The sequence below is a fragment of the Cervus elaphus genome, chromosome 12 (assembly GCF_910594005.1).
Source record: "Cervus elaphus chromosome 12, mCerEla1.1, whole genome shotgun sequence".
In the NCBI taxonomy this organism is placed as follows: Eukaryota; Metazoa; Chordata; class Mammalia; order Artiodactyla; family Cervidae; genus Cervus; species Cervus elaphus.
The window spans coordinates 42,796,332-42,820,403 of record NC_057826.1 but is presented as its reverse complement, the minus strand read 5'-3'; the positions used below and the strand labels follow the sequence as shown (position 1 = coordinate 42,820,403).

At 39.8% G+C, this 24,072-nt stretch overlaps 1 protein-coding gene across 3 annotated transcripts in view; it reads right to left on the bottom strand.

The window, feature by feature from the left end:
• Positions 1-2,464: 2,464 nt before the first annotated feature.
• SCG3 (secretogranin III) overlaps positions 2,465-24,072 on the bottom strand; it is a 38,838-nt gene continuing 17,230 nt past the window's right edge. For 2 of the 3 annotated variants that reach the window (XM_043920771.1, XM_043920773.1), the window contains 4 exons: positions 21,547-21,630; positions 19,774-19,911; positions 7,555-7,635; positions 2,465-3,064 (listed from right to left, as the gene is read on the bottom strand). In XM_043920771.1, coding sequence (XP_043776706.1) covers positions 2,946-3,064; positions 7,555-7,635; positions 19,774-19,911; positions 21,547-21,630 — 422 coding nt within the window. In that variant the 3' untranslated portion in view covers positions 2,465-2,945. Of the gene's footprint in view, positions 3,065-3,115; positions 3,731-7,554; positions 7,636-19,773; positions 19,912-21,546; positions 21,631-24,072 lie in introns of those variants that run through there. The other variant, XM_043920772.1, reaches the window with a different exon arrangement.

Below are 24,072 nucleotides of genomic sequence, written 5' to 3'. Positions count from 1 at the left end.
AAAAGCCCCTGATGCTGGGAAAGATTGAAGGCGGGAGGAGAAGGGGACGACAGAGGATGAGGTTGTTGGATGGCATCATTGACTCAATGGACATGAATTTGAGCAAGCTTGGGGAGTTGGTGATGGACAGGGAAGCCTGGCATGCTGCCATCCAGGGGTTGCAAAGAGTCAGACACGACTGAGCAACTGAACTGAAAAGGGGCATGAATGGAAAGCAGCTGTTTGCCCTTGTCTTAAATTTCTCACTTGTTCATAATGTACATAATCCCTTGTGTTTTGGGTTTTTTCCCCTAATTTTTTCTCATGCTTTTTCTCATGATAACTGCTCATTTTTTTCCTTACATTATTATTATTTTTGCTATATGGTTATCTCTTGATCATGCTTTGCTATTTTCATGTAGCCACTACTACCTACATTATGGGGAGGGAGTTGAGAAAGCAGAAAGTAAAAGAAAAAAAAAATTTTTTTTGAAGGGAAATAGTCATGTATATAAGGAAAGATCAAGGCCTCTTTTAAAAAAAAAAAGTCCAGGAATTATTTTTAATGTAAAGATTTTTTATGATAAAATAATATGAAGTTTGAGAGTAATCCAAAAAATGCAAATCCAAAAATACTATCCAGAAGACAAATTGGAAATGAAGGGCACAATCTCAGGAACATTTTTCTGAGTTATTTTATTTTTGCCTAAGGTCTCTCTTAGCAATTTCTAGCCAAAACATCTCTTCCCTCATCTTCAAGATACTGAAAACTGAATTCACCAAGGCCACGGTCAAACTGTGCTGGACTAGAGTCCTTTAGTCACTTGCACACAGAAGCACTATGAGGAGGAACCGAGACAAGAATCTGGGTTCTAATCCCGGCTTTATCATTTCTTGGCCATCAGAGTTTGAGTATGTCCAGTGCCCTTGGTGTGAACCAGCTTCCTCATGTATAAAACAGGACTGACAATCTCCTTCTGTCTTGTTTATCAATAGGAACTAATGAATGTCAGTGTGCTCTGAAAGCTATAATGAACTCCCCTAGTAAATACCTTATTTTTAAAATACTGCATAGATATTTAGATAAACTATTAGACAAGTGAACGGAGAAAATGCTTGGGTCACCATCAGTTAATTCTAATGTAGAAGCAGCATTTTTGGACTACAGGCCATGGTGAAATCGAGTCATTTATCAAAGATGAGTCATTCAAATGGTCTGACTCATTGTGCTTTGGCAAGTATAGTTCAGGCAAAGATGTTTTAGTTCCTTCTCACTATTCACCAGTGGGCACTGGCTTTTCTAAAACATTATGAGTTTTGTTTCTGTGTGTGTCAGGCTGTGATTTTTGTTTTTGCAACTCTAGAGAAGGTGGGGAGAAGCAGCAGTGGTCTCCTCCCCATGAAAACACCATTTGTAGCTTCTCTGTGTGTCCCCCATTCCTCACCAAAAACTGAGGTAGGGGTGTTCAAGACAGGTAGCAGAAGCCATCTGAAGTAAGATAGCCGGTATACAAAACATTATGTTATTTTTATGACATTTTATATTTTATATTTCAACTGAAATATATAGAAAATATGTAATTAATTTACACTGAATAATATATTTTCAAAGCATTCTTTGGTTTGTTAATTCAAAGCATTAACACTTCAGGAGGAAGCATCACTGTGTGTTGTTTCTTGACTGTGTCTGTGATGGTGGTTGAGGAAGAGGGGTTGCAAGGATCTAACATTCATTAACCTTGTCCTCCAGGGAAGCTCATCTACAAACTTTGGTTCACGGGGAAGGGAATGATTTAAAAAAACAACTTTTTATTTTATATTGGAGTGTAGCTGATTAACAATGTTGTGATAGTTTCAGGTGGACAGCAAAGGGGCTCAGCCATACATACACATGTGTCCGTGGTCCCCCAAAGGAAGGGAATGATTTTTATCTTTATATTTACTCTTCCAAGCTTCCCAGGTGGCGCTAGTGGTAAAGAATCAGCCTGCCAATGCAGGAGATGCAAGAGACGTGGGTTCAATCCCTGGGTCAGGAAGATTCCCTGAAGGAGGAAATAGCAACCCATTCCAGTATTCTTGTCTGGAAAACTCTATGGACAGAGGAGTCTGGCAGGATACAGTCCATGGGTTTGCTAAGAGTCAAGCACACACACATCTATCTGCCCTACTCCCTAGTTCTCTTGCTCTCTGTTGAGAAACCTTGGCTTGGATCAAATTCAGTTTGGATAACTTGAGTCTGGCATCAATTTTTACCTTGCTTTATGTAGTATTTTATGACCTCATTTGTCTTCTTGGAGAGTATATAGTTCGGTATCCCTCTTAAGAGAAAAACTCAATTTCTGAAATCCCACTAATAGGAAATGTTGAGAGTGGGGAGAAATGGTTAATAAATCCAGCAAATCCTATGCCTATTTTTCAGGTTCCTTTTTGTGCCATTGGGTCTGATAAAGAGCCAGCCAAAAAAGCTGATAGCTACACTTTAAGCTCTAGAGGCTTCGAGGAAATGTGAATTTATTTCAGCTCCCAAAAGGGAAGAGGTACAGAAGTGACATCTTGTAACAGATAGTCTATGAGGTGCTTTGGTACCCAGCATGCCTTGAAAACAGAGCCCCCTAATTCTTCAAGGAGGGTACTTGTATGCGTGACACAGTGAAATGAGGGTTCAGCTTTAGGTTCACTCCATTACAGGCTTTTCCAAAGCAACATATATCTGGTTATAAAATGTAAATCTATAAGGAAATAAGAATTCTATATACAAACTCTCAGCTTACACACAACTTTACTTTTCAGATAGTATTTACGGCAAGAAAGCTATTGTTTTAACCACTTTTAAGAGTAACTACTGTAAATTCAGGACTTTCTAATAATCATTGGGTCAAAATAACTTTAATCACAGAATTAGAAGTGTTTTAAGCTACACTACATTTTCTGAAACAGTTAAAAGACTCCTGGGTCATTTGCCATTTTTACAGGCTACTGTAAATACGCTTAATAGCATCAGCTTCTTCTTTATCAAGGATGCCTTTCTCCACATAAGCATCAGCTTGTTGGTTGATGAAGTCCCTCATCTTTGAAAGGTCATAATCTGGAAAATATTATTCAAGTATCATGAGCAAAGATCAGGAAAGCACAATCCATTACACTGATTGCTATTGGCGAACATTTTGTGCAAAACAGTTACCATGCCCATCTTTCACAATGGAAGGCATTTTAGATCTTGGCATTGTTGCAGTAGTTTGCAGCTTCAAATCATGTTTATATGCATTATATTATCCCATCTGCTTTTCATCACAACTTTTTGAGGCATTCAGGTGGGGAGAATAACCCTCATTTGACCAGAAAGGGAACATATTCATAAACCCGGGCTCCACAAACTTTAATGTTTATATCAATCACCTGGGGCTCTTGGGAACTTGCAGATCTGTATTCAGTAGGCCTGAGCAGGGGAGGGGGACCAGATTCTGCATTTTACACAAGGTTTCAAAAGATGTTGATGCTGCCGGTCCAGGAAACACACTGTGGGTAACAGGATCCTAAAGCTTAAGTTCCTTATTTAAGGTCACACAGCTAGTAACAGTTATGATCAGAACCAGGTGCTCTGACTTCTTCAACTTGTTACACTGGTTAAGCCCATGTTGCTATGACAACCCACTTTTTTTTCCATATTAAGAATTACCTTGATTTTCATGTTGTTTGAATTGTATGCAGGGAGTGAAAAGCGAAACCATAACCTCTTTGTGGTTCCTCTGTCCTACTTAAACAAAAAATTTATGTAAACCATTGAACCATCCACAAAAAACAAAGAGATCCTCAACCAAATAAGGAGGCTGCTAGTGGCATCTTTCTGAAGGCTTGGAAAAAAACCCCACATCTTCCCTTGATGCTTTAAGTGTTATATGCTTGTTGTTTTAAAATATGGAAAATATAGAAGCACTAAATTAGTATTTAAATCACCTGGATTCTATTATCATTGATAACCACAGTGGATATTTTGTTCTGTTTCCTTTTAGCTTTTCAATGTATATCTCAACACAGTTGTGATCACAGGGTACATTTAACCTCATATTAATAACTAATTCCCTTCACTCAGTTTACACAGTGAACATTGATATTCTTCAGAAACATCATTTTAAATCGCTACATACAATACATTCTAGGGAGGTATCAAAATGAATGACACACGACCCCCACGATTGGGTTGGTAGGTCTTCCACGACACCCCCCCAGACCGTGAGCTGCCTGAGGCCGAGTTTCTTGGGTGCCATGCCATTCATCTTGGCTGTCGGCAGCCCCTGGAACAAAGTTCTGCCTTCTGTCAGTTTGTAAAAGGAAGAGAAGGGGGGGCGGGCGCAGCGGTACAAAAGCTCTGAGCATTCCATGGCCACCTTCAGGCAGCCTGAATAGAAGCTGAACCTGGGTCACCCGGGCATCTTTAAGCCTCTGCATGAAAGGAAAACCAGACCTGAAGGACCTCTTTACAAGGATCAGGTGTTTATCATATCAAGGTGAGCTGAGGCGCAGAGAGAGGTTGTTAGGAGGGCATTTGCTCCTTTTGGTTTGACGGGCATGACGACTGAAGAGATAACTAGCAGCACCGAGCGGTTTACAACCGCGTCTTATTTGCTCCTCACAAAACCCCACGAGGAAAGCGTTAGTGTCCCCGTTTCAGAGATGAACAGACAGGACAGAGGAGGTACGTCACTCGCTCGGGTTATGAGAGAATCAGGTTCTGAATTCAGGTCTGTCTGTAGTCACTGCTTTGATCATTCTATGGCCTTGAAGTACTGAATGTGAAGCATCTAACACATGCAGGACATTCAATAAGTGTTTGGAGGCTCTATTGTGTTTCAGTTTTGACTTTCCCTTTCTCTCAGGCATGAGTTACAGAATCAGGCTGAGCGTATATCTTGTGCGCACCTCACAAGTGGCTTCCTGACTAACTCACAGGGCACCGAGAGACACTAGTTCAAATTATTAATAACCCTGGCTTTTCAGAACTGGTTCTGGGTCAGTATCTCTAGTGGGACAAAAGGCAAACTCCCCAAAAACATCTGTGAACAGATGATTTGAATAGACAAACAGGAAAATATTTTGCTTTCTTTTGAAATGGAAAAATGCTCTCTTTATGACATGGCCGTCACTGTGTGAAAATGGGGGTGGAAATCCAGCGCGGTGCAGAGGAAAGGCTGTCAGAGTCCCTCCCGGTTCTGCCCTAGCTGGCGGTTAGAGTGCGCCAGGAGTGCTACCTTGCTAACTTAAAATCGTTTTAAGGTAGTTAAGACTCAAGAAGGATAAGGGCTGTGATTTGCTTTTTTGACTTTCTTTTTAAGCCTGCTCAAGATTTCATTATTCTCTTCATTGTCACATGGTGTGACAGGTCACCCCAGGCCTCTGTCAAGCAAAGGGCATCTGCAGAGGGTAAGGAAGGTCAGAACCAATGGTAAGATTTCCTGTTCACAGTGTCCCAGCCACTGTTGGCTCTAGGACCTGAGGCTCCGCAGACTGAGAGATGACCCAGATCAGGCAGAGCACATATAAACGTAGTGGAGGAAGAGCTCTCTGTTTCTGCTTGAGAAGGGTGAAATGCATGTCACCCTCACTTCCTAGAGGCAGAAAGAAGCCCAAACCCAACACTGTCATTCTGAAGTTTGTTCATAGAGCCTCCAATATGCAAGCACTAGAGTTCCATGCTTTAGTAGTTGGTCGTTTCTAGAACAGAAAGATTGAATTGCAGGATGTTGCCAGTTATGACCATAAGTCAGATTTGCGTGTTAATCAGTGAAAGAAAGAACAAATACTATGGTTGGTGCATACAATTTACACTGAATTTTGGTACATACTGAATGCATTTTGGTACGTACTGTATTATACTGATGCTAAGATAAACTTTAAAAACAATTTTAAACTCTTTGCCATTATTAATGGCATGTTATAATTTTTCTTTTGAAGTGGTACATGAAGCAATGGTGCATTTTTCAACGAATGACAGATTGGTGAAATATGGTTCATGTGACTTTTAATGGAACTGACAGCTGGCTAATTCATATCACTTTGAACCAAATGAAATAAAGTATGTATAAAGGCCTGATAATAATTTCCATCTTGCTCAACTTGTATGGTCACAGGCTAAAGGAGTGCTGAAAACACCTCTTGTTCCCACTGTGTTCTATCTCATCGGTTCTCAAACTTAGCTGTACAGTGGAATTATGAGAGCTTAAAAAATACTGATGCCTGGGTCCTGCCCCTTGAGTTTGACTTTGTGGTCCTGTGGGCATTAGGAGATCTGGCAGGTGACATGAATGCATTTTCAAGTTTGAAAAGCTCTGCTCCTCTCATTTTAAAAGCATCACTTTGCAACTACTCTGGCCAGACCCCTGGGAATCATACTAGAATCCTCTCTCCATGTGGCTCTGGAGTTTCTCCTTTCTTCTTTCTCCCTGTTTAAGCACCATCCTACCTGCTCCAAATCCTTGCCTCCTATCTCTTGCCTGGCTTCTGGGGTTTTATTTTTTCAATCTGTAACCACACTGCTGCCAGAAAGACTTCTCAGTCGTTAACCTAATTAAGCCCTGATTTAGTCTCCTCTGGCTAAAATTAACCTCCTCTGCAGGGTGCACAAGCCTTTTCCTGACTTGGCTACTGCCCATCTCCCCGGCTCTGTCTGCCGGTCCTCCCAACAGAGCACCCCAGTGCTCCTGGGAAAATGAATGGCTCCTGTTCTCAGAATACATCACTCTCTTTTGTCCATTTATGTCTTTGTGCTCAGTGTTCCCTCAGCCTCCACCTCTCCTCACTCAAAAGTTCTTCCTTGCCTTTCCAGCACAGGCTTTCCTGCAGCCCTTTCTCCGAGTATAGAGAGATGTGCCCTCTCATCTCTTAACCACCATGCTTATCATGTTAGTCCTGAGGGAGGCCCACTGGAGCCTTATTGATGGTGTGAGTAATTTGGCAGGGGGTAGGGGGTGCTGCATTGTATGGTCCTTCACATTTCTGACACTCAGAACAGAGTCTGGTTCTGTGGTTTGTTTTAAGTTAGTGAGTGACTGCCTTTGTGACTGCAGGGTGCACGCAATAGGAGCTCAGGAAATGTTTAAGATACTCTAAGAAAAGGGGAGGGGATAGACAAAAGAAGATTGACAAAATGTTGATAATTACTGAAGATGGGTGATGGGACCATGGGGATTTATTATACTATTTTCTCTGCTTCTGTTTGACATTTTTTCATAACAAAATGGAAAAGAAAAGAAAATGCCTTTGCTTGAAAGGATGATTTGAAAATTGAGAGAAATGGAGGTCTGTTCCCTTTTGCATCTGAAGCGTGGTGCCAAAAGTCTTTTGGGCTGAGAGGGGACTTTAGCCTAATTTGACTATGAGAGTCTTTAATAACAGTTCCTGGGAATTCCCTAGTGGTCCAGTGGTTAGGACTCTTGTGTTTTCACTGCTAGGGGCCTGGGTTCGATCCCTGGTTGGGAAACTAAGACCCTGCAAACTGCGTGGCTAATAAAAAAAAATACAAAATAAGAGCTCCTAACAAATGGGTGATGTTTGCAATTAACAACCACACTAAATCCTTACCTTCTTTATTTTCCTTTTTGTTGTGTTTCTTCAACCAATCAATATTTTTTCTGATGGCTTCCAAATAGGCTTCTGTTTTCCCTGAAAAAGTTAAGAGCACCTATATTAAACACTCATAAAAACCATCTGTATCTCTTTGTAAAGATCACACTTCTGTTAGAGACCATGAACAAACATTGGACTTATCGAGCACTTGTTGGAGAGTGTCCCTAACAGGGATAAGCATCCAGGAGGCAGGTCCAAGTTGGTAACATCAAGGGGCCATTATCCCCCACACACAAATAAATGCAGTTTATATTGGCAAAGAAGAGTTTGATTCAGTTCACTGGATGGATTGGTTCATCTCCGGTTAGGTATGGTTCTTTCAAACTAAGGTGTATTATCAGGTCAAGAACTAAATCAGAGTGGCAGATACTTAAGAATTCAACACCAAATAAGTGATAAGTCCAAGTTTGTGGCTTTGGATAAGCTGCACACAGGCCTTCTGCCCAATCTGGGAGGGAGTGTGTAAACACTCAGGTGAAAAGAAGACCTAGACCTCATTTCAAGGCTTGGATAGAGAACTTTAGAACTCATTCTAGTATTAATAAAACTCCCCTGGATGTAAACCTCTCTGATAGGCTTTAAGTGTAGCAGGAGAATATGGGCATCACTGAAGTATCCGCTCTGTGACACCCCTTTAGATGCACTGTTGTCTGTAGTGTGTAGGTATTATCATCAGCTTAGAGACGAGGAAACTAAGGCTCAGAGAGTCTAAGTGATTTGGCTGAGGCCATACAGGAAATAACAGAGGTGAAATTAGGACTCTATAGTCTGGCTAAGTTTCTGCTACCTGCTACTTGTCTAAAAGAAAAGACTTGTATTCAGACATGGACACTGATGTAGCCTTGTTTTGTATCAAAGAGTCAACCATCTCCTTAATCAGATGAGTCCCTAATGCTTAGAGTGTCTGCATCAAGAGATCAGGTGACCTGAAGAATACTGGATGACCCAAGGGAAAAAACGCCTTCCAAGTCCAGGGCCTTTGCAGAAGCAATAGCTGCTAGGGCTGAGTGTGGGGACCATCTGTTCTGCACCCTCTTTGAGCCCTAATGCCTCTAGTCCCCTCACCCGACCTCTTGGTTGAGCTTCCTGTACTATGTGCTTACCATGTACCAGTGGCTGTGTTTTCTGCCCCCAAATACATGATCTCTTTTACTCATCACAACAACCTTTTGAGCTAGACCTCTTTAATCCCCATTTTAGAGGTGAAGAAACTGAGACTTAGAGACAGGAAGTAACATGCTGAAGATCACAAGGCTAGTAAGTAGTAGAGCCAGGCTTGAAGCTGGGAACATCTGACCACAGTCCATGAATGGTAACGTTGCCTTAAGGTTTGCTGCTGTTTCAGTTTCCACCACATTTACCTAAGCGACTTCCTGAGTATCTTCCTCATCTTGTAAGCCCACTCTTACCTCCCCACTGGGTTGCATGTCAACTGGTCCCCAAAGAAGCACAAAGAAACTCCTTTGCAAAAAGACATGAGTGAACAAAAGGAGAGAGTCACAATTTCTAGTCCATATTCACTTCAACTGCCTGTGTAGAAAAAGCCTTGATTTTAACTCTTTGCTTTTAAGAATGTTAAAGCACATGAAAGACCGATGTCCGCCAACTGATGTCATAACATTGCAACACAAAGAATGTAGAGATTTTCACTGTCTATTGCCCTTTTGTAGGAAGAACATCTAGATTTGGTAACAACAATAACAACAAAACAAACAAACAAAACAAAACCCCAAACCAGTGTTCTCTATTTTGTATTCTGTTAGAAAAGGCATTTTGAACAAGGAAAGAAATCAGCGTAGACTATTTCTAAAGAACGCAATTTCATTATTTTAAATGAGTTCAAATCAAATTAGTGTTTCTCAAAGGGTTTGCTTTAATGAACAGTTAATAATGATTTGTCATTAGCACATCAGGTAATTGGAATTTCTAAAACATTTGAGGATGTGTGAAAATAGTCTTGTTCTTTGAATAATTTTAAGCATTCTTCCCACAGTCTTACCTGTGATATCATATCCTAATATGGAGAGCTTATTTTATTTTTTAAAATTTATTTTATTGAACCATATTTTTACAATGTGTTAATTTCTGCTGCACAACAAAGTGATTAAGTCATACATATATATATTCTTTTCCATTACTGTTTATCACAGGATATTGAATATAGTTTCCTGTGCTATACAGTAGGACCTTGTTGTCTATCCTTCCTATATATAATTGTTTGCATCTGTTAATTGCAAACTCCCAATCCATCCCCCTACCCACACCCCTCATCCCCCAGCAGTGGCAACCACATCTGTTTTTCATGTCTGTGAGTCTGTTTCAGTTTCATAGATATTTGTATCATATTTAGCTTTCACATATAAGTGATATCATACAGCCTTTGACTTTCCTCTTTCTGACTTCACTTAACATGATAATCTACAGGTCCATCCGTGTTGCTGCAAATGGCATTACTCCATTCTTTTTTATAGCTGAGTGGTATTCCATTGTATGTATGTACCACATCTTCTTTATTCATTATCTGTTGATGGACATCTAAGCTGTTTCCATGTCTTGGCTATTGTGAATAGTGCTGCTATGAACACTGGGTACATGTATATTTTTGTGTTAGTTTTCTCTGATATTTGCCCAGGAGTGGAAATGCTGGATCATCTGGCAGTTCTATTTTTAGTTTTTTAAAGAACCTCCAAACTGTTTTCCATGGTGCTTGCACCAATTTACATTCCCACCGACAATGTAGGAAGGTTCCCTTTTCTCCACACCCTGTGGAGAACTTACTTATTTGAGAAAAGGAGTATCACAGTGTAGTTTCTGTTTATATATTGCATTAAAAATTCTCAATTAGGAAAGTAAAATATAAATATGAGGTTTTGATCATAGTGTAGCGGACACTGTTGATTCCCCACCCTCAGGCTTCCATTATTCCAGGTATGCTAATATAGGAGCCCTCAGCTGAGGGTGGACAGATTTGGCAGATATACACTCCAGCTTCCTTGGGCTCATTCCACATGATCCCCAGAGGTCTGAGTCTCACCGCCTACAGTTGAAGTCTGCTCATTAACACACTGTAGTGGCTCCTTTGCCTCCCCTGTCTCATAGACCTGTCCCCCAGTAGAGCTTCCTGAGGTCACCTCCTGATTAAAAATTCCACCTCAAATCCCCTTCTCGGCATCTGCTTTGGAGGGAACCCAACCTAAGATGACTGGAAATAGGGAGACCCAGCATCATCTTGTCAGGTTGGTTTTTGCTCAGTGACCAATAACCTATAAAAATGGTGTTGAATTTTAAAAGTATGAAATGCATGAAAAATAATTTTATTCATATTAACATTATCAACCCACAACAAAGAATGAATTTACTGCAAATTAAAGGAAACTAAACTGTAATTCATTAAAAGGCATCACTTTGCACAAATTCTTTTGTGTTTTTGTTTGTTAATCTTGGGACTTCCCTGGTGGCCCAGTGGCTAAGACTCTAAGATCCCAATGCAGGGGTCCTGGGTTCAATCCCTGGTCGAGGAACTGCCACATGCTGCAAATAAGAGTCCATATGTCGCAGCTAAAGATCCCACATGCCACAACAAAGATGGAAGGTCCCACGTGCCACAGCTAAGACCAGGTGAAGGCCAATAAAGAAATATACATTTTAAAAGAAGACTACTATTCTGTGGATCATAACATATGGATTAGGACAGTTTCCCTTAACTTAAAATGGAACCCCCTCATCACCCTCGTTCCCATTTTCTGCTTTATCTTTATCACTTTCTATCATATCATATCATATAATTTATTAACTTTATTATTTATCTTCCTCCCTTAGAAATAGTTCTTGTTTGTTAATGTACCCCCATGTCTAGAATAAAGCTTGACACAATAGACACTCAATAAATATTTGTTCAACAAGTAAATGGATGAAGCTTTCTTACATAGAAGCTAATCATAAGCAGAAGATTGTTTGGTGAGCATGGAATTCAAACCAGGGAAACTATAATTTTAAAGAAGAATAAACTGTATAGGTCTTCCTTCCTCCCTGCTGCCTTCTTTCCTTCCTTCCTCAAAATATGAATTACTTATTTACAAGACTTGAAATTTAATGGTGATGAATTTAAATGGTAGTTACATCAGAAACAATTTAAAACACCTATGAATGTGCTAAACAAACTATATTCACATGCATTTAATCTTCACAGAGCTCTATGAAATCAGCATTATTGGTCCCATCTCACCCATGAGGAAACTCAGGCTCTGAGAGGGTAGCAGACACCCTGTGCCCAAGCAGACAGCTGAGTAAGGGTCAGAACCTGAACCTGAAGCTGAACCAGAATGGATCTGGGGCCTCTAATGAATGGAACTGGGTAAAATTCACCCTTGAGACTAGAGATTTAGTGCCTGTTGTTGTCGTTACCAAACCGGCCAACCAAGAGGCAGTGTTTCTCCATTTTGGCTGCACATTGGATTCACTTGGGAGAGCTTTTAAAAATCCTGATGCCCAAGTCAACTCCTCATACCAATTACATCAGAATATCTGGAGGAGAGACTAAGTATCAGGATTTTTCTTTTTTTCTTTCTTTCTTTTTTAACAATCCTGAGTTCATTTGAATGCGGGGCAAAGTTTGGGAACCACTTTAACACATACTGAACCTCCCCCCCCGCCCCCACAACATTTGCTGGTGCACTGGAAAAAACAGGAATAAAATCAGGTGTCTCTCTGCCCTCAGAGAAGCAGCTGGTTCCTATTTACATTTCCTCTTCTCAGGAGCTGTAAAGCAAATCTTTTATTTACACAGTGTGCGCTGAAAGCCCATGAGAGTCCACTTTGGAAAGCTGGCCTATTTTCAAATTAATTTCAGCTTCCTTTGGAAAAAAATAGCTCATGGCTGAGGTAATATGGCACAAGCCTTAAAACATATGCTGCAGCAGATGGGAAGAGGGCCAGAGTCAAGATGTAGCCCTGCTTTTCTGACTGTTCTGGTTCTCAGCCCTGCAAGAGAAATATCCTTGTATATACATGAATTTGTTCCGATTCTGATATGCTCCTGTGATCTGCCAACATCCCCCTCCAAAAAAAAAAAAAACAAACAAACAAAACCAGCAAACAAAAAACCCCAACTCTGTAGAAATCAGTATGTTTAACCTACTGAATATTGGATATACCAAAGATATTAGATGTTCAAAAACAGTGCTTGTGAAAATTGTTTGATATATTGCTTAAGATTCTGTGTAGTAAAGATTGTACAAGTACAGATTTGAACAAAGCAACTGATAGTGGTATCATGGATGCTAAGATGGGTCCCAGAGCCATTCAGTTAAAAAATTTCGGTGGGAATTCTCTGGTGGTCAATCCTGGGGATTCCTGGGTTCAATCCCTAGTTGGGGAACTAAGATTCTGCAAGTTGAAGCACAAACAAAAACAGAACAAAAGAGTTTGTGCAAAGTGATGCCACTTGACATGCCTGCAAGATGCAGCATGGGATGCTAGGAGGGATGAGCAGTGGTGGGAGCCAAGGGACAGAAGTTCAAGCCCAGCTCTGTCACTATTTGCCTATGAGCTCTTGGGTGAATCAGTTCATCTTCTGAACCTTGGTTTGCTGCCGTGGCTAAGTTGCCTTAGTCGTGTCCGACTCTTTGCGACCTCAAGGACTGCAGCCCGCCAGGCTCCTCTGTCCATGGGATTCTCCAGGCAAGAATACTGGAGTGGGCAAGAATACTGAAGATCCTCCTCCAGGGGATCTTCCCAACCCAGGGACTGAACCTGCATCTCTTATGTCTCCTGTATGGACAGGTGGGTTCTTTACCACTAGCACCACCTGTGAAGTCAGAACCTTGGTTTACTTATTTGTAAATTAAGGAGTGAATTCTGAAAAGAAGACCCGTGGTTTCTACACATGGGGAGAAATTCTCCTTTGTTTTCCTGCACAGTCTTGTGTTGGTGGTAGGTCTCTGGCCTGCCTGAGCTCCTGGCACATTTGCTGACTCACTGGGAGAAGACAGCTTCACTATTTTTGGACCTTTCTAACAGAATGCCTTGGGGCTTTCATAAAGGCATGAATTTTCTCCTCTTATGTTGCTTTAAAAATAAAAGCAGTCCCATGAGTTAGTCGACTTTATTATCAATTTATTAATTAAATAAGCTGCTTTCTCTTTTTTGGCTTCTGTAAAGAAGATAGGGGAGTGATAGGTTATTTAGGGGAAAGTTATCTTAGAGATCATCTTTTTCAACTTAATTCTATTATCTAGCCATAAAATTGACAAATGATAGCACTGGAATGAGTTTATGGGTATGGTAATGCTTATTTCATCCCTTGGATGATTCAAAAAAAAGATTTTCAGTGACTCATAGAGCAAAAGTGAAAGAGTAATCATCAAACTGGCAAAAATAACCACACTTAGATCATGGAATAAACTTTCAAAGTTCTTTGGTCTCCAGAGAGCAATTTAATTGAAACATTAGGCACCTTTATAGATATGGCTGAAATTGGAGTAAATTTGATTTCACTGGCATTTCCCTATATTTAGGAATAATGATTAGATCATTCAAATAACTGCATCAACTAGAAATCAATATCTTAAAATATTATTCTTAGTGTGAGTCCCTGTAGAAAGCAAGAGTTTGAATAGGCTACAATATTTATAAAGATGAATATATGATGTTCCATCACTGGCAATTAAATAGGACTTTTTGCATTAAACCTGAAGTGAGATGCATGTGGACTTCTTTATAAGTTGAAGAGTGATAGAAATGTATGCTATTTTTGTTGTTTTGGTATTATTCCCTTTCCTCACAGGCCCCAGCATACACTTGGCATGGTTAATCAATATTTGCTGTGGTTAGATGGAGCCATCACCCCATGTCACAAGACCAAAACAGACTCCCTAAAGATTTTCCTGCCAATGTGTCCTGTTTCTAATTATTTCCTTAAGTGGTTTTAGCTGAGCCATTACCTCATTTCTTGTTCTGCTCTGTAAGTTCTCCTGCTTTCTCTCTGAAGAGAGCCTATTGTATATACTTCTGACTCACAGTAAGGGAGATACATATGTGACTTACATTGTACTTGCCTACATATGACTTAAGAGCTATTCTTAGGTCATTTCAGAGCTATCTTGTGTCCTCAAAAGCAGGCATTGGTCCTTAAATTCCTTCTGCAGCTTTCTGAGCATAGTGCCAAGGCTGCTATTGGAATAAATGTTTATTACTGAATAAATGTCTCAGGAAATCCAGCCAACCCTGCCTTCGCCCACATGATTCTTTTATTTTTCAGCCTAGACACAACAGGTGTTTTCTCACTGAGTTTTATATCAGAGAAGAAAAGTAGCCTTTGAGAAAAAAGTACAAATAAAGCAACTATGAATACAAAGTTGTATGTCATAATACAACACAATACAAAGATGTATGTCATAATATGTCCTTTTGGGCATTAATTGCATTTTTCCCAAGAAATGTTGGCCTGTGGCTTAAGCTCAGTTTGGTGTTCTCTAAACTGTACTAGGATCAGTTTTTCTTATTCCAGAGTAAAGAGGATAGCATGAATAAATTAAGTCTCTAAATAATGGAGCGGGGGGTGGGTGTGGGATTAATTTTAGCCCTGAATCCCTACTCTTTTCTTAATGTTTCAAGAGAGCCCATTACAAGGGTTCAACTCCGAATGCATGGAGTTTTAACCTTGTCTCTCCCCATTATTACCTAATGGAAACCCTAATGAAAATCTAACCTCATCACTAGTCTCCAAACACTTACATCCTAAATAGGAAGTAGTGAGTTACCAAGAATCAACTCCTGCATATTCCTTTTCTACATAATGCTTTCTTAAAACAAGCAAAGAGACCTGGGAGAACCCATTCCTAGGGTTTGCACAGCAATATAAAGTGTTGTCCTAAGCAATGAGCATGATTCCTAGATGATGGCACATGGTGTTCTAGGGGACAGGCATCACATGTGGGCTGCTCCCAGAGGACATGATTCAGGCACTCTGAGCTGGAGTCCTCTGTGCTGCCCAATATTCCCAGCTCTCTAGCTCATGCCACAGGACCATTCTTTTCCTGGTTAGCTATCCTTCAAAAGTTCACCACTCATCCCCCACCACACATCCATTAGGATGGCTACCATAAAAACAAAACAAACAAACAAACCCAGAGAATAAAAGTGTTGGTGAGGAAGTGGTGAAATTGAAACCTTTGCACACTGTTGGTGGGAATGTAAAAGGGTGAAACCACTATGGAAAACAGTGGTTTCTCAAAAAATTAAAAATAGAATTATGTGTATGCTCAGTTATCTCTGACTCTTTGCAACCCCATGGACTTACTTATAACTTACCAGCCTCCTCTCTTCATTCTTCATGGAATTCTCCAGGCAAGAATACTGGAGTGGATAGCCATTGCCTTCTCCAGGAGATCTTCCCAACCCAGGGATAGAACTAGGGTCTCCGGCATTGCAGGCAGATTCTTTACCGTCTGAGCCACCAGGGAAGCATATGACTTAATAATTCCATTTCTAGGAATATTCCCCCTACCCAAATTAAAGATTTTTGAGTCTTGAGATATTTGTGTACCCATCAGGCATTGTTTACAATGGCCAAAAGGTGGAAGCAACACAAGTGTCCATAGACAAACAGCTGCATAAAGTGGATAAAGTGTAGTATTTACCTTCAATGAAATATTACTCAGCCTGATAAAAGAAGGAAATTCTGACACATGTTACAACATAGACGAAGCTTGAGAACATTATGTTAAGTGAAATAAGCTGGTGGCAAAATAACAAACACAGCATGATTCCACTTATCTGAAGTAACTACAGTAGTCAAACTCATTGAGACAGAACATACAGCAGTGGTTGCCAGGGGCTGGAGAGGCAGAGGGAATGGGGAGTTACTATTCAATGAGTATAGAATTTCAGTTTTGCAAGATGAAAAGAGTTCTGGAAATGGATGATGTGATCATAGCACAGAAATATGAATGAACTTAATGCCAGTGAACTGTACACTCAAAAATGCTAGGATGGCCAGGCTACTAGATGCCAGCCTATGACTGTTTTTGTTTTTTTTTTTTTCAATAAAGCAAGAGGAAGAAGAATACAAGATCCTTACACCATTGTTCTTTAGCTCCTACCCCTGATTGCAAGCCCCATCTATATGACCCCCCAGGCCCCTCATGGAGCAGGGGCACAATTCTTAAGGTACGAGCCTACTGTGTTATCCCTTCTCCTGGCTGACAATTAAAGCCATCTTTCTATTTCCTCAAAAAAAAAAAAAAAAAAAGCTAGGATGGCAAATTAAAAAACTATTTTAAAAAGTTTACCACTCATCCAAAGTGGACCCAGGGTTGTGTGGAAGTATCAAGGCAGCATGACTGCTCACCAAATGTGACACATATATCACCAATTCCCCCTTTCCATGCCCATGACAAACGCTATTAATCAATCATTGCAACATTCTTTCCTCCTGAGTCCAGATGCAGCCTCATAACCTTTCCCAACATAGGCTATTACCAAACAATTAGAGTTGACATGTCAGCTGTGGCAATGTAGAAGAAACTTGTGATGGCCTATGAAATCCAGCCTAGAGAGAAGAAAGGTATAATAATCTAAAACTTCATGAGATAGGAAAGATCAACATGAACTTCATATATTAAGAAAAAGTTCTTTTTGGCCCTGTCTTAAAAAGTCCCAGCAACTAAAATACAAGCAGTACCCTTGGCCAACATTACCACTCATTTGAGCCTGTATAACTTAGATTTAATTTTCTATATTTTCTATATAAAGGAACCAGAATTCTTTGAAGGAGAATTGATTTCAACTCTTGGGGCAGGAAAATTCAGAGTGGGTCTAGAATAGCCTGTTTAGGAATTTGTGATGAACAGATATACACTACTATATTTGTTGCTATTGTTGTTTAGTCAGTAAGTTATGTCTGACTCTTTGTGACCTCATGGACTGTAGCCCACCAGGCTCCTCTGCCCAGTGGGATTTCCAGACAAGAACATTGGAGTGGGTTGCCATTTCCTTCTCCAGGGGATCTTCCTGACCCAGGGATCGAACCCAAGTCTTCTGCATTGGCAGGTAGATTCTTTACCACTGAGCCATCAGGGAAGCCCCCACTACTATTAATATGTATAAATAAACAATGCAGACCTACTGTATATCACAGGGAACTATAGTCATTATCTTGTAATAACCTATAATGGAAAAGAATCTGAAAAGAATATACATACATATTTTGCTATACACCTAAAACTAACACAACATTGTAAATTACTATACTTCAAGTTTTTTTTTAAAAAAGGCTTTTGTTGCCAGAGAGCATAGATGCTTTAAAAACCACTGGATACAGTGCAAAAGGGACAAAGGAGGAACTTGGAACCAATTTAAACAGAAAAATCATCATCATCACCATTATTGTCAACTGGAACAACTTACGCAAATGGAAAAACTTAATATAAAATATTAACAAAGAGGGGACTGGTGGGCTATAGTCCAGGGTCTCAAAGAGTCGGACACGACTGAAGAGACTTGGCATGCACGCATGGACGTTAACAAAGAAAGTAGTATAATCTTTTAATTTTTTAATATGAGAGATAGTTATACTGTTATTGCTGTCAATTAAGTTACAAAGTAATAAATAGCTAGTTTCTTTTCTACTTAATACACAGATATTTTAAGCATGGGTCTATTAACAAGTATGAATGTGAACCTGTTTCTATCTGTGTGAGCAGGAAAGATTGGGAACTTGTATGTGGGTCAGTCTCTTCAAAATTAAGAGCTAAGAGATGGTTGGATGGCATCACTGACTCAATGGACATGAGTCTGAGCAAACTGGGAGTTAGTGAAGGACAGAAAAGCCTGGAGTGCTGCAGCTCATGGGGTCGCAAGGAGTTGGACACAACTTAGTGACTGAACAACAGCAAATATGTATGACTGAGTCCCTTCGCTGTTCACTTGGAAGGATCACAACATTGCTAATTGGCTATATCCCAATACAAAATAAAAAGTTTTTAAAAAAGAGCTATATCATGAACATGATCAGCTTTGTGGCCTTACATTATAGCAAGAAATAAGCAAAGTCTGTCAGTTCATTGTCACTAATGATTACATGTACTAAACAATGAAAAGGGCCCCCAAGGATGTGTTTCCAGATGATAAAATAGTTGAATGTCATACTCGCTACCATCTCCCCCAATAGAGCAATGATCCAGCTCTACTCCCTCAGCTTCCAGGGAATGAAACCTCCAGATGACCCTACTAATAAGATACAGATAAGATAGAAATAAGGTTCCAATTATACCAAAGAGTTCAATATATCATAATGAAAAAAAAAAAAAGTAGGTTTAAGCCATCTGTTTACAACTTCTGGTAAAGACACTGAGTTTCAGAAAAAGAATATCTGAGAAACAGATATAAATTTTCCATGATATAACCAGCACACTTGGTAATTAAAAGGGCTCAAAACACTGGACTATGCTTCCAGATCCCACATGATTACCTGAAATCTGAGGGTTAATGATTTTGAACTTGCAACTTAACAGAGTATCTTTCTTTGAGGGTATGGTAATGTGTCTCAAAACCTAAGAAGATTATATAGACTTACTAGAGCTGAGTAAAAACTGAACCCCAGGAATGTGAAAGAATAAGGATAAAAACAGGTTTTATAATTAATGAGCTAGTTTAGTGCTTTTTTTTTCTTTTTTAAGTATTTAGGTTATTTAAGGAAATTTGATATATTTGATTTATTGTTAATCAAGTTTTTGAAAGTTTCAGATTGCAATCACTATAAATGATCAAGCAAATCTGCTTTGTTAAATCCGTAAATTTTGATGACTTTGTTGAATAAGTAGTATATGACTGTTTAGAGGAGTGTCAATTATGTTTAAATAAAAATTGCTTAATTTATAAGTTCAGAAACTAGACACTGAACAACATGCAAATGGTCATGAATGTTTCTCCCCAAGCACAGAAGCTCACTGGACACTAAAGACCATCAAAAGATGAAACCAATTTGCCATCCCAGAAGACTCAAGGCCATTAAAAAAGATTTCTATTCAAATAAAGTACCACATGATGAATCTTTTCTATACAGATGGTGCTAATTTCTCAGATTTGGTGGGACTTTGCCTTACGGATCAACCTTCAAGTGAAAGTTTTTGCTTCCCCAACTTAATTGTTAACATAGAGCTGTCAATTTCATACCTTTGGGCTCATCTGTCTTTCCTCTTGGGTTGGAGTCATCATCTTTTGTGGAATCCTTCAAGGTTCCGTATTCCTTTTCCATCTTAGCAGCTTCTTCCTTGGTACTGTCTGTTTCTTCATGACTCTTCTCTGATGGCACTGTAATCAGATTGTACACTGTTATAACTCTATTTCATGTATTAATTCCCAATGTAGAAATGAATTTTATTGAAATAGTATAGTTTTAGGTCAGACCATTTTTTGAGCTGGAAGGATCTTACTGATTACCTAGTCGGACTCCTCCCGCTCCCCATTTGACAGAAGAGGAAACTGAGGCCCAAGGGGGGGAGAGATGTGCCGAAGGGATGTGCTAAGCCACTGAGTTGGCAGAAGAGCTGGGTCAACTCCCCCACTCCCAGTTTTCTGGATTCTGGTTGTTTTTTTCATTCTACCACACTGTGTTATTCTCCTTATTTTAATCAACAAAGATACTCAAGTGAGATATGTCAGTTTCCAAAGTATTGAGCCTTGATTTAAAATGAAAATAACTGTAGTTGCCCCATCTCTCCTCAATGTTATTTTTGAAGAACAGTCTGTTAGAATAACATATAAGGATTTGGGGCTGTGGCTGGACTTCTCTCCTACTTCTTTCTTCACACTTCCTTACCCCTGGTCACCCTAACACAAAGAAGAGAATTGGACCCTTGCTGTCAATAATAATCCTTGCTCATTTCTCACTTAACATAACTGTATTTGTGGGATTTCCCTGGTGATCTAATGGTTAAGACCATATGCTTCCACTGCAGGGGACAAAGATTTGATTTCTAATTGAATTAAAGAATCAAACCATGAAGTAAGTAACCCCTTGGAAACAACTGTAATGCATTGCTGTGATCAGTAAACTAGGGAACATCAAGCAGTCTAATGATAAGCTTTTTTTTTCAATAAAAGTTTTATTACTACAGAAAAATAGGAAAAATGAAATCAGTTATTGTCTTATTTTGTAAAATATCCACTACTAGTTTTGTGGTGTAGTGTGTGTGTGTGTATATATATATATATTTTTGATGCATAATTTTTTCCTAGTTGTACAATTTTGTTCCTTGCTTTTGTCATTAGCATCATTATGGAACAATGTTTCCAGGTTACTAAAAACTGCTTGAAAACATCATTTTAAAGGGGTATGTATTCTATCAAATATATGTACATAACCTCTGTGGTAGGGACACAAAATTAAAGTATAAGATTTTGCAATCTTTTCTCTTTTTGCCCATCTTGCATCCCTGAAAGGCTACCCCATGGCATTTGACATGCTAAGCAGGGTGATGGGTGGAGATGTAGGGGTGAAGAAACTGAGACAAGTGCATAAGTCATCCCACACAGGGCACAGACTGTCCCAGAGGAGAGAGCAGGGGACAGCAAGGAAGGGAACAGCAGAGAGGGGACAGAGGGTCAGGGACAGTGGTCTGGGTGATGGTGATCTGGGTAGAGAAAAAGATAGCTAAAGGAGAATTTTAGAAAGGATTGTTTAACCTATGACACAGTTCTCATCTTTACCAACAAACCACCACCTAAAAATCTTCAGTAAAGCCTTCGTTTCATTTCAGTGCTTCTTGGGATCAGATTCTGTAGTGAAACTGGCCAAGGTTATAGCTACTTAATCCTTTGATTGGATTTCAGATGTTCAAACTTTTTGAAATCTGTAATTCTTTACCAATATTTACTGACATTTATGATTTACCCCTCAAAAGGGTTATTTTGCTAAAAGCTGGAAAATAAATAGTAAAATCATACCTGGGAAAAGTTTGCTCTTATTGTCAGTAACATTTTTTTCTAGTTTATTCTTGGTCTGAAGAGCAATAGTTTCATCCAGGTTTTCTGGAAGAGGGAGGAGAAGAAATAAAATGTTATGTCTTGAAAGATGATTTCAAAATTCTACTAAAAATGTTTAAATCTCACCCAAAATATCACAATAGCAATTCCACAATGTTAACAATGCTAGTTGACTTCTCTGGTGGTACAGTGGATAAGAATCAGCCTGCCGACACAGGGGACACAGGTTCAATCCCTGGTCTGGGAAGATTCCACAAGCGGGGAGCAACTAAGCCCGTACATCACAGCAACTGAGTTCCTGTGTCTAGAGCCTGAGCTCTGCACCAACAGAAGCCAGCACAACGAGAAGCCCACACGTCACAGTGAAAAGTAGCCCCTTCTCATCACAACCAGAGAAAGCCTGCACAGAGCAAAGAAGACCCAGTGCAGCTCAAACCAAAACGAAACAAAAAAGCAAAACACTGCTAGCAAGATGCTTTGATATGGATTATAGTTCTAGAAATCATTGACTCTCAGGATGGAAAGGCATACAATTAGAGGTCCTCAAGTTCAGCATCCTAGTCAGTCAGTTGCAGAAGTCTCTTCTACATTTCTGGCCAGTGCTAGAACACATCCAGGGTTGGGGACTATAATGAACACCTGTGGTTTTGGTCTACTCAATGTCTCCTGGTAACTACATTTTGATTTTCCTTTGGAAAGCCCACACCTTTCCCACTCTCAGTATATTTGGCTCCAGTGGTGGCTGAATAGGCTTCCCTGGTGGCTCAGATGGTAAGGAATCTACCTGCAATGCGGCAGAAAGTGAAAGTTGCTCAGTCGTGTCCGACTATTGGCAACCCCATGGACTATACAGTCCATGGAATTCTCCAGGCCAGAATACTGGAGTGGGTAGCCTTTTGCTTCTCCAGGGAATCTTCCCAACTCAGGGATCAAACCTGAGGTCTCCCGCATTGCAGGAGGATTCTTTACCAGCTGAGCCACCAGGGAAGCCCAGACCCCAGTTCAATCCTTGGGTTGGGAAGATTCCCTGGAGAAGGGGATGGCTACCCACTCCAGTATTCTTGCCTGGAGAATTCCATGGACAGATGAGCCTGGTGAGGTACAATCCATGAATAACCCAGGTCTGCCTCCCCCATCCCTTGGGCTATAGTTCAAGGAGAAGCAGATGACTTAAGCCAGGCCAGTGAGATTCAATGCTAGGAGAAAGATGCTCTCTTTCCACGAGGATTGCTATACCATGAAGATGTGAGTTTGAGGCTGTGCCAGCCATTTTGTTTCATAATGGAGTTGCTTACATGGAATGAATCAAAATTCAGAGAGTCAGTGAGACGGAGAAGGAACGGATTCTCACACTTTGGTGGGCTTCACAAACGTGAAGCTAGACTACCCCCACCCTTGGACTTTTTGGTTACATAAGGAAATAAATTCCCTTTTTGCATAGCCAAACAGTTGGATTTCCGTCACTCGGGGCCCTCACTATGAGGCAGCTAGTTCTATTGTTAGTCTTAAAATTTTTATTTTCATTAAGATAGAGCACTGTGTAAGTTTAAGGTATACAACTTGTTGATTTCATACACTTATATTCTGCGAAATGATTATTCCCAAGAGTTAGCTAAGACCTCCGTCATGTTAAGTGTCTTAAGGGTGAGAATTTCTCTACTCCTATTAAGCTGAAATCTGTATTCTTGTCTTTGTCCTAATTCTGCTCTTTAGAGTAACATCTTGTAGGTGTTACCAGATAGGAATCTAGACTGTGACCATTTCAAGGCAGCAGTGAATTTGAATCCATACCCTTGGTATTCAGTTTATTTAACCAGTCAAATATCCATCTCACTAGTAGGACAGGGATATGTGCAAACAAACATTTCTTTACAATTAGTCTACAAAGATTCCATTATTTGTGTTACTTCTCCTCAAGAAAAATTCTTCCTTCTACCCTACCCCATCCCTTTTTGAGATGAAAATCAGTATATTCTATTGTGTGATGCCTTCTGCTTTCTTTTTTGAAATAGCAACCACAGCTGGCAACCTTTGTAGTCACCACATACTGTTGGGACCAGAACAGAAGTGTAGACCACTGATCATTGTCACATGCTGCAATGGAGGAGAAGAGGTTAGTTAATTCTCTTCCTTCTACCCACGCTGCATCTGAGCCCCCAGGGGTCTGAGAGTATACCTCCATGGCAGTGGAGGTCAAAAGCCAACATGCTTGTACAGAAAATTCTTTACGTACAACTCATTTTCTGATTGTAAAAGTTATACATCAAAATGATAAGAAAATTATAAAGAAAAAAATACCACTTATTTTGCCCAGATCATATTTTAGTATAATTCTTTCCAACTTTATGTATGTATGTCCATTTTAAAAAATTTATTTATTTTTTATTGAAGGATAATTGCTTTACAGAATTTTGTTATTTTCTGTCAGACATCAACATGAATCAGCCATAGGTATACATAAATCTCCTCCCAGTATATCCATTTTTT